This window comes from Cebus imitator, unplaced genomic scaffold (genome assembly GCF_001604975.1).
Source record: "Cebus imitator isolate Cc_AM_T3 unplaced genomic scaffold, Cebus_imitator-1.0 Scaffold179, whole genome shotgun sequence".
NCBI lineage: Eukaryota > Metazoa > Chordata > Mammalia > Primates > Cebidae > Cebus > Cebus imitator.
In genome coordinates, this window is record NW_016107494.1 from 568,570 (window position 1) to 579,051 (window position 10,482).

A 10,482-nucleotide genomic window follows, 5' to 3' on the forward strand; every position below is an offset into this window, starting at 1 on the left:
ACACAGCTCATGGTAGTTCCCCTCCTAGACCAGGCTCTCGTCCTCTCCCAGCCTTTGCGGGTTTTGTTTAGTTTTGCCTTCCTCTCAGACTTCATTTTAGTCTTTCTCTCTCTTTTCCAGATTTATTCCTCTTCATCCTTTAAAATACAGCTTAGATATTTCTCTTTCCAAAAAAATATTATATTGCCTCCCTACACCCAAATTTATTCTAAGCACTTTAATGTGAGCACTTTTACTCAGGGCACCCAGGACCTTGTTTTAATATTAAAAAATATATGTATCGATATATAGTAAAGTTGAGTTTTAATATTTCTGTCTCTTTCCAGATGACAAGGACACACACTATGCTAGGAAATGTTAGTAGATTTGGGAAAGAAAACAGGTAAAGAGATTTGTTTGGTTTTAGTTTTGTTCTGTCTTATTGGTTGTGAAATTCACATAACATAAAATCAACCATTATCGCTTGTACAATTCAGTTGCATTTAGCACATTCACAAGGTTATGCAACTATCACCTCTATCTAGTCCTTTTGAGAATTAATTTTACATGTCATCTCACATTGCATTTCAGGTATTATTTTTGTTAAGAATGACCATACATTTGGTTTTCCTGGGAGCGTCCAAGTTTATCTCCAATGTCCCAGCATCCTGTCCAGTTGTCAGAAACAAAGGAGCTCCCACCAGGGTGACACATACAAGGCAAACATCTTCCCAGTGTCTACAGCTGGAACACTACTGGCCTCACCACACACTCGATCTGGGTGTAACGGCACTTCTCAGTAGCACTCCAATGAGTGCCACCAGATTTTTCATGAGAACTCTTATTCTAGATGTCCAATATTATCGCTAGCCTATGTAACCATGTGGTTCAGGTGATTATGAAAAATAATGCTATATTTGAGAATAACTCTTCTAACTTGAAAGATGCTATCTACTCATTTGCAGTTCTTGGAATGCCATCTTCATATCCTTATTTCTTAGGCTGTAGATGAAGGGATTCATGGTAGGTGGCATCACAGTGTAGAATAATGAAACCAGCAAATCAAAGGGTGATGGAGATTTAGGCAGAGGGCGTAAATAGGCAAAAAACCCAGAAGACAGAAATAAAGCCACAACAATGAGATGAGGCAGGCATGTGGAGAAAGCTTTGGACCTGCCTTCTTTGGAGGGCATCCTCAGCACCGTGGAGAGTATGTGAACGTAAGAAATGTCAATAAACACAAAGCAGCCAAAGTCCAACACAAGGCTGAGCCCAATGATTACTAATTCGCCAATGTTATCAGAACAGGCGAGGGAGAGGAGTTGTGGGACATCACAAAAGAACTGATGAATTTCAGGAGACCCACACATAGGTGCAGAGAAGGTACAAGCTGTGTGCAGGATTGCATTGAGAACTCCACTGACCCATGAAGAGACAGCCATCTGCACACAGGCATTGTGACTCATCATGACCTCATATCTGAGTGGGTGGCAGATGGCAACATAGCGGTCATAGGACATGACCGTGAGAAGAGCTACTTCTGTAGTGGCTAAGAGAAAGAAGAAAAAAACCTGACCCACACATCCAAGGAATGAAATGGTGTTGCAATTCATCAGGGAGTTTGTGATGGACTTAGGAACAGTGATGGAAATGAGACACACATCCAGGAAAGATAAGTTCTTTAGGAAAAAGTACATGGGGGTGCGGAGCCGATGATCCTTGATGATGACGCTGATGATGAGAAGATTCCCCAGCAGCGCTGTCAAGTATATTAGCAAAAAGAGCACAGAATATAGGATCTGGGTCTCCCAAGTATCAGAGAACCCCACCAGGAAGAATGTTCTCCCAAAGGTAAAGTTGTTCATTTCTTTGAACATTTTACCAGTTACTGTAAAATATAAAGTAAGCAGTTTTAGACTTGGACAAAAGGGTTTATTACTGTTTTATTTTCTTCACTTCTCTTTTTCCCACTCACATGTGCATCTGCCAGAAAATTCAAGATAACATCAGACAACACCAAAGAACAAGGAGGACTTTCACAAATAGCATTTTCTCTGCTTATCCAATCTTCATTCTTATGCCAGAGTCAGGAAAAATTTTGAAAAACTTTGAAATAAGAAAATACTAAGGCCATGTGTGGTGGCTTATGCCTGCAATCCCAGCACTTTGGGAGGCAGAGGCGGGCAGATGACGAGGTCAAGAGATTGAGACCATCCTGGCCAACATGGTAAAACCCCATCTCTACTAAAAAAAATACAAAAATTAGCTGGGCATGGTGGCGCATGTCTGTAGTCCCAGCTACTCGGGAGGCTGAGGCAGCAGAATTGCTTGAACCTGGGAGGCGAAGGTTGCAGTGAGCTGAGATTGTGCCACTGCACTCCAGCCTGGCACCTGGCAACAGAGAAAGACTCTATCTCAAAAAGAAGAAAGAAAAAAAGAAAGAAAGAGAAAGACAGAGAGAGAGAGAAAAAGAGAGAGAGAGAGAGAGAGAGAGAGAGAGAGAGAAGGAAAGAAAATAACAATACAAAATATTAAGTGTCCTGTCTAGTTGTATTTTATTATCTTTGAGCTACTTTACAATTCTGGAAGTTGTAGGAAGCAGTTAATATGCAAATTATTCTTGTTTACAAAAATATAAATTACTCATATTCTGATGTAATGTAATTGATTGTTCTGTAGGTGGACCTATTTTATATCTATCTGTAAATTTATTTCAGCTTTCTTTATCTGCCCTTATATGTGTGGCATTTTGATTTCTCTTCTGAACCAGTTAGAGTATCTTGCAAATCTCCCCTACTAATTATTGAATTTTAAAAAATCTTTGACCTGTGTTTGTTTTATATTCATATGAGACTCATGATTTTATTCTCTTTTAAAAAATACCCTTTAGCATCTGACATGGATAGTGATTGCTGACACTTAACAGTCAAATTTTATGAAAAAACTTGTGACATCTTAGAAAAATCATTTTAATTTATAGGGACACATAGAAAAAATGTCAGGCATTTTTCATTTTTGTTGTTGTATTACATTTTGTTCAATGGAAACTACTTGTCCTTCAGTAGAACTGAAATATCTAAATTGTGCAACATAATATTCACATTCATTTCTTATACGTTAAAGTCTTTACCTTCTACCAGATTTCTTAGCATTAGTGCTGTCCACCTTTCATCAATTGCTCCATGTGGTTTTTAGTCAAGGCTCCTATTTAGTTAGCTGGGACAACAAGCTCTCCTTTTGGTTCACAGCTGCTGGGCCGGCTTTCCCTTTACTTTTGTTGTTCTTCCTGCCCTGAGCTTTCACCACTGTCCATATTCCTTCCATCCTCCGTGGGTTACCTCATCATCTGCATAGCTAAGAATCACAAATTAAACATGTATTTCTCTGCCAAGATGATTTCTACTCATTTTGCCATTCCTTCTTCCTTGTCTCAGAGAAAAAATGATTTCCTCCTTTATAAGGTTGCAGTGTGATATCTAACATTGGAAACTCTCAGTGTCATTTAATAAGCCATGTTTAATGTACCTATTCATAGGCATTGTTGAGGAAGTAACCTCTGCAGGATCCCATTATGAGGCCACATTAAGTAGATTCAGGATTTTCCTCAGTATTTTGGATTCCTAATCTAATCAGTGTTTGCTCAGTTTGTTTTTCCTGAACTGCATTATTAATTTTTACAATTAAGTTTTTTGCCTAGATCTTGATAAAACTTCTGCATCCAAGAATTTGCTCCTTATTGGTTTCTCCTCTCTTGCCTGCATTTGTAACTCCATTATTCAGATAACCACGTAAGAGTCAACAAAAGTGCTGGTGTTGGTTTTAAGTTTATATGCTCAATGGAAAAAAACACTAGAGGCTTGTATTTTACAAGTGATCATTAGATATAATTACACAACAATGAAAATAGGGTAGAATTCACTGTTTGGCCTGAGGCAAATTCACACTTTGGAAAATAAGTAAAAAATAGCTTTTCAAAGTCAGTTACAGGTGAGATAGTATCCAGCAGAGTTCTCTTATCTCAAAAAGTATTCTCTTATAATCTATTTATCTAGGTCTCATTGTAATTTCTGCCACTGTAAACTTCATATTTTCTAAAAGGTTGCTTTGTGCAGGCTGCCTGTTCATGGTGGGAGAAATCAGAAATTACAGACCTAAACCCATCTGATATGCCCTATGGTGAAACCAGCTAAGCAACCAATCAGAGAACAAAACAAACACAAAATAAAATATTTTATTACCCATGATCAACTGTGTCAATTCTTTTTTTTTCTTTAATCTCTTATTGGAATTTACAACAAATATCTGTTGATATTTATTACAATCTTCTTCACAGGCCTGATTGGTTCTCAAGGTGTAGTCCTTGGCTCAGCTATGTCCATGTCACTGGGGAACTTGCTAGAAAGACAGTCTCGAGTGCCTACCTCAAATCTACTGAATCAGGAACTATGGGAGTAGGGCTCAGTGAGAGGTGTTCTAACCATCCCTTTAAATATTCAGTATACATGCTAGAGTTTGAGAACCACTGTATTAGAGTGTCCTGATTCATAAAATTTCTTTCTGGAAGACTTTTGAATTCTTTTTTTCTCTCAGAAGTGGTTGTCCCTACCTCCAAATAGCCTTTGCTTTTCCTCTTTTCTATTTCCTAAGTGTACTTTGGGGATTCCAGCAATCAAAATTAATTTAGCATCAATCTCAAATTTCCTCTGGTGATCCAGTTACTTATGATTATTTACTACTCTGATTATATATTTTAGTTTCTCAACAATTGGTATTTTCCTTCCTTACAATTGTAATAAGCATGTACGATGACGTATGTTGGACCAGATAAGGGAAGGTGCTAAGTACTTCAGAAGTTCGAGGGAATCAAGGTAGATTTGATGTAGAAATGTGGAAAATTAAATAATTAACTTTTGGAAAATGATACTATTTAGGAAAAGAAAAGGGAACAGAGGGTTTTTTCTCAGCCACTGTTCCTTTACAAGAACAGTGTGAACAGGACCTCAGCATCCTGAGTGATGTGTAGGCAGAATGCTTTGTCGCAAAGGTTTGTGCATGTGGTGTGGGCTAGGAGGGCGAGGGATTTGGAGAGGATGAGCAATGGGCTGAGAGGTTTAGCTTTTACCTGCTGACAGCAAAGGGGACTTCAGTGGTTAAGGCGGAGGTGGCATAGTGAAAGTGGCATTTTCTATAACTTAATTTTCTTTATGTATGGTCGCTTTTGCAAGGAAGATATTTTTGAGGCAGAGAAACAAGTGAGGATATTACTTAATAGTAAACCAATGAGTTATTAAAAGGTTTGAAATCAGAGGTCATAATAGGAAAGGGAAAGAGAAAAACACAAACTGACTTGGGAAAGAAGATGCATGGGAGGTTTGAATGTTTTCTTGAATAAAGTGAAATCAGGGTAAGAGCAAAATGCTAGATACAGAAGGGTGAATATAAATTTTTCCACCTTTGCTTTGAAACTAGGAAGGCGGTAGAAGTGGATGCTCCCAGAAAGCCTCCTATCTCTGTCTGCTTCCCCCTGTGGCTCTTCTTGTTCATATCTCCTTGTGCCCCAGACCCCAGTGCTATAGAAAACTCTTTCATTAATTAAAGGCTTGAGAGAGAGGGCCTGCAAGTGTGTTCTTACCTCAGTGAGGACGATCACAATTTATGTCTTGACATAAACTGTTTATAGATATCTTTATTAATTATGAAATACAAATAAAAAACTTGCCTCTAGTGTTTAGAAAGTCATTGCATTAGCAATGCATGGTTAGAAGTGTTTATATGGGGGAAAGGATGCCTTTGCCCCTTAAAATACTAGTAGACTTCCCATACGCTGATTCACCCTGGCTTTGATGGCAAGGCTCAGAGTGAAAGCAGCATTTGTCTCTCTTCCCTTCCTTGGACTGGTATAGAAAGGAAGATCCCAACTGTGGCAAACTCTTAACCATCGTAGACCAAGGCAACATATTAGAAAAGGTTTGTAAAATTATATTGATTCAGATAAACAAATGAACTCAAACCTCAGTTGAAATAAAATTAAAGCTTATATTTTGGTAAGCCTCTGAAAATATTTCTAGGCTTGCAAATAAATTTGATGTAAACTGTCCATCTTTTTTATTTTAAGTATCTAAGAGATCAGATCCATGGATTATGTGTAGGAGGATATACCAAGAAGTTTATACAGATCACCCTCCCACACGCTAATCCTTCAGTAACCACAAGTTGTTGTTTTATTTTCTTCAGAATAAGGGGACTTGAGAAGGCGTGCATTTTGCCAGGATGGTCAGAGGCAGGAATGATTCACGGTCTGAGAAATACGCTCTTGGGAATGTGAGCTCTAGAGCACTTATCTACACCAGTCACATTCTAAGATGTTTCCAAATATTACTGAATATAACTTACAACAATGCTCAAAACAAGCCTTCATTTGCCTATTATATGGAGAAATTGGACCTGCGGGGAGCTTAAGCAATTAGCCCCTGGTCACACAAGAGTGGGACCGGGATTTGAACACAGGTGGCCTCATTCCATAGGCCTCTGTGCTAGAATGTCCTATACAATGTTAAGAATGCAGGCTTACTCAGCTGTATCCCAGGATGGCATCATATAAGGTTTCTGAAGAGGTGATAACCCTCCTCCTTAGCATGGTGCTGTTCTTTATAAAAACCAATTTCATATCTTCATTTTTCTGTATTCCCCTACTGGATAGCATCCATCAAAGTCCAGTGGTATTGTGAGATCTCTCCCTTTCTATGGCTCTTGTGGGCTTCCAGCTAATGTCACTAACAGCTAGTGTCCTAACTCTCTTACTCTGTCCATGGTACTCATGTTGCCTCTGCTGAGCTTCAAAGTAGACCAATTATTCACAATCTAAAGACAAAAAATGAATACTTACAGAGGTTAAGACATCCAACTAGGGTTGCAAAGAAAAGTAAAGTTTCAAAAATAATAATGACACAAGTTTCATTGGATTCTTTTAGCTGCAGAGTTGATCATGTAAACAATCTCGCCCAGACAGGGCAAGAACGATGAACTGCTGTGCCATGGTTTTCCCGTTTTAAGGTGATTCTCCTTGATTGGTTAATAATTATCTTGGGAGTAGAACGAAATTAACCAGCATCCTGCCCTTGGAAAGGACAAGACTTTACAGGAGCTGCCTCATTTTACTCCCACAGATGCAAGGAGGTCTCAAAAGACAGATTATTCCAACTTTTCAATCCAGGTCCATCCTTCCTTAAAATGAGAGGAGAAATAAATGCCTTCTTGTTCTGATGTGCATATATTTGTCAGGCAGTCTGTACAAATTTTACAAAGTAATGAGCCATTTGTTTTAATTTTTACCTGGTGTCTTTTCATAGCCTTTCCCTATGTTATTAATTTTCATTGCTTTGCTTAAGTTTTCTATATATTAGAAAATTTAGGTCCTGTAGGTCTAATGCTTCTTAAATACAAAAAAATAAAAAATAAAAATGCTTTCTAAAACTCTTTGTGATTACATTTTGTCCATGTGATTTTATTCAATCAGTTAAATCTACTGATCTTTTCCTTTCAGGCTTCTTGTTTTGGGGTTTTGCTTAGGTAAGATTTTTTTCCTTTACTATACATCAGTTCATACTATTAAAAAAGTAGCCAAAAGACATCTTTCTATATTTTCCCCAAGCTACTATCACCTTTTTTTTAACCCTTCACTCAGCAGGAGCATTTTATTTTATTTAGTTATTTTTTTACTTTGACTTCCAGGATGTTTAGTTGTGTGTGTGTGGTTCTGTCGTAAATAGCTTTTATTATTTTGAGATACGTTCCGTCAATACCTAGCTTATTGAGGGTTTTTAGCATAAAGTGATGTTGAATTTTGTCAAAGGCCTTCTCTGCATCAATTGAGATAATCATATGGTTTTTGTCTTTGGTTCTGTTCATGTGGTGAATTAGGTTTATAGACTTGCGGATGTTGAACCAGTCTTGCATCCCTGGGATGAAACCTACTTGATCATGGTGGATCAGCTTTTTGATATGCTGTTGCAATCGGTTTGCCAGTATTTAATTGAAGATTTTTGCATCTATGTTCATCATGGATATTGGCCTGAAGTTTTCGTTTCTTGTTGAGTCTCTGCTGGGTTTTGGTATCAGGATGATGTTGGTCTCATAAAAAGATCTGGGGAGGATTCCCTCTTTTCAGGCTGTTTTAAATAATTTCAGGAGTGGTACCAGCTCCTCTTTGTATGTCTGGCAGAATTCAGCTGTGAACCCATCTGGACCTGGGCTTTTTTTGATTGGTAAGCTATTAATTGCTGCCTCAACTTCACCCTTGTTATTGGTCTATTCAGGGTTTCGACTTCTTCCTGGTTTAGGCTTGGGAGGGTGTAAGTGTCCAGGAATTTATCCATTTCTTCCAGGTTTACTGGTTTATGTGCATAGAGTTGTTTGTAGTAATCTCTGTTGGTAGTTTGTATTTCTATGAAATCCGTGGTGATATCCCCTTTATCATTTTTATTGCACCTATTTGATTATTCTCTCTTTTCTTTTTTATAAAGTTTAATTGACTTTACACATTACTCATGGAGTTTATCTTAAAAAATGAACAATGAAGTTTTAAGTAAATGCAGAGCCACTTTAGGTAGGTACATGACTCCTTTCCACTAAATATTTTTGTATATCAATATGACTGTCAGACTGCATAAATTAATTTTTTTTGCATATTTCCTCACCTTGACACTCATGGTAATGTATCCAGGTATTGGAGTTGGTGCATATTTAAGCATTTCTTGTTTCAACTGTATTGTGATCTCTTACATTTATATCTTCTCCACTGTGCTGAAGATTCCTACCACTAAAGGTCAGTCAAAAGCTTTTTCCACATGCCTTCCTCATCTCATTATTTTCACAGTTTTTATCATAACTGCTTTTTTTGTTTATTTGAAGCCACCCTCAAATACACCATCTGTTACTGACAGGCTGCTTTCTGTGATCTACACTGTGATAACTCCAGTATTTAACCCTGTATTCTACAACCTGCGGAACAAAGACATGAAACATGCTCTAATAAGGTTGCTGCGAAAAATATATAGTCAGGAAGCTTACTTCATTTAATACTTTCAAGTTCTGTCAATGAGACAGTGCCTTACAGATCACAAGAAACTTTCCTTATTTTTAACTTGGGAAAGACCAGAGAAAAGAAAGCAACATACTCACATATTTTTCCCTGAAGAAATAAATACTCAAGAGCCTAACTCACTATTTCTAAGGTCAGTTAATTGCATTACATCAGGATAACACATAGTGTTATGGTAATTATTTGGTGTTCTTCTACGACAAAGCATTTCTGCCTTTGTATTATAGCTTTCTGAAAGATTTGGTTCTGTTTAACATGATGCTTTCATCTTTGGTCTCTTAATAACCCATTTTTTTCTATTTTATTCACTGAGAACAAATAAAAAATGCTGAGGTGATTCAGTGAGTACAGTATAATGCATTTGCACTACCCGGATAAAATTCACACACGACTCTCCTGAGAATCTAGCTAGTGCTGAGCAAGAACAATAGTGGGCAAAAATAACACAGTTAGCTAAGGCCATTTTAGAGGTGTGCCCATATCTGTAAACAGTCCTCAGGACACCGAAAGCAGAGGTAAAAGGATATGTTTGAGCCAAGCTCTCCAAGACAAATGGTGGTCACCCAGGTAAATAGTATTTCCAGACAAAGACCAGGCAGAGTTCTGAAAGTCTAAGAATTGTGTGTGCCTATGTGTCTGTAATTCAGAAAGGCCTTTACCTCTCCCTGTATAAAGAATAATGCTTTACATCTGATTCTGAAAAGAAGCTTGGAAATGTGTTAAAAGTTTTGCACAAGTCATTCAGTTGTGATTTTGGTTTAACCACTAGTGTCTACAAATGTGAAACCTTTTTCTTTACCTTCTATATAATCTACCTAGAGAATCTGTGTCTTATTAGAATAACTTTCTGAATTTTATATTGACTTTATTCTTATTTATCTAAGAAAAATATACAAAGATTCCTAAGATTGTTTTCGATCATATTATGCTCCTTTTTAAATCATGTTGCTAATGCTTTATTGTTCCTTGAATTAACTAGATGGCCAGATATTCATTTTTAATCACATGTTATCTTATTTATTCATGTCCCCAAATATCCTCTGGCAACTATGTTGATTTTTACTATGCCAAAACAAGATTCTAAAAATATAAATGAGGCTAAATTAAACTTTCATGATATCTCTTACATATAAAATTTTCTTTAAGTTTTCCCAGAGGGAAAATCACACAATTATTTGTTTTTTCCCTTTAAAGAACAAATATACGCTAAACATAAATATATTACTTTGATGTGTACATCTAACTATTGTCAAGGTTGAGTGGGCACAGTTGTAAAAGAGAAAAGACTGTAACCCTACCCTCAGTTAAATTTATATTGGTGAAATGTTTTTGGTTTAAATATTTAAGAAATTACATACATTTTGGAAAATCTCTTGAGATTTTTTTAGTGCCCTCCCTTTTGT

At 37.1% G+C, this 10,482-nt stretch overlaps 2 protein-coding genes across 2 annotated transcripts in view; one reads left to right on the forward strand and one right to left on the reverse strand.

Moving 5' to 3' along the window:
* The window catches only part of LOC108315863 (olfactory receptor 1C1), an 18,840-nt gene extending 8,358 nt beyond the window's left edge, over positions 1–10,482 (forward strand). Inside the window, exon 2 of the mRNA XM_037744564.1 lies at positions 8,679–10,482. Within this exon, the coding sequence (XP_037600492.1) occupies positions 8,679–9,057 (379 nt within the window). The 3' untranslated portion in view covers positions 9,058–10,482. The remainder of the gene's footprint in view (positions 1–8,678) is intronic.
* On the reverse strand, positions 26–2,069 carry LOC108315864 (olfactory receptor 14A16-like). Its single transcript, XM_017545440.1, has one exon. The coding sequence runs from the start codon at positions 1,854–1,856 to the stop codon at positions 927–929; it is 930 nt and encodes a 309-aa protein (XP_017400929.1). The 5' UTR covers positions 1,857–2,069; the 3' UTR covers positions 26–926.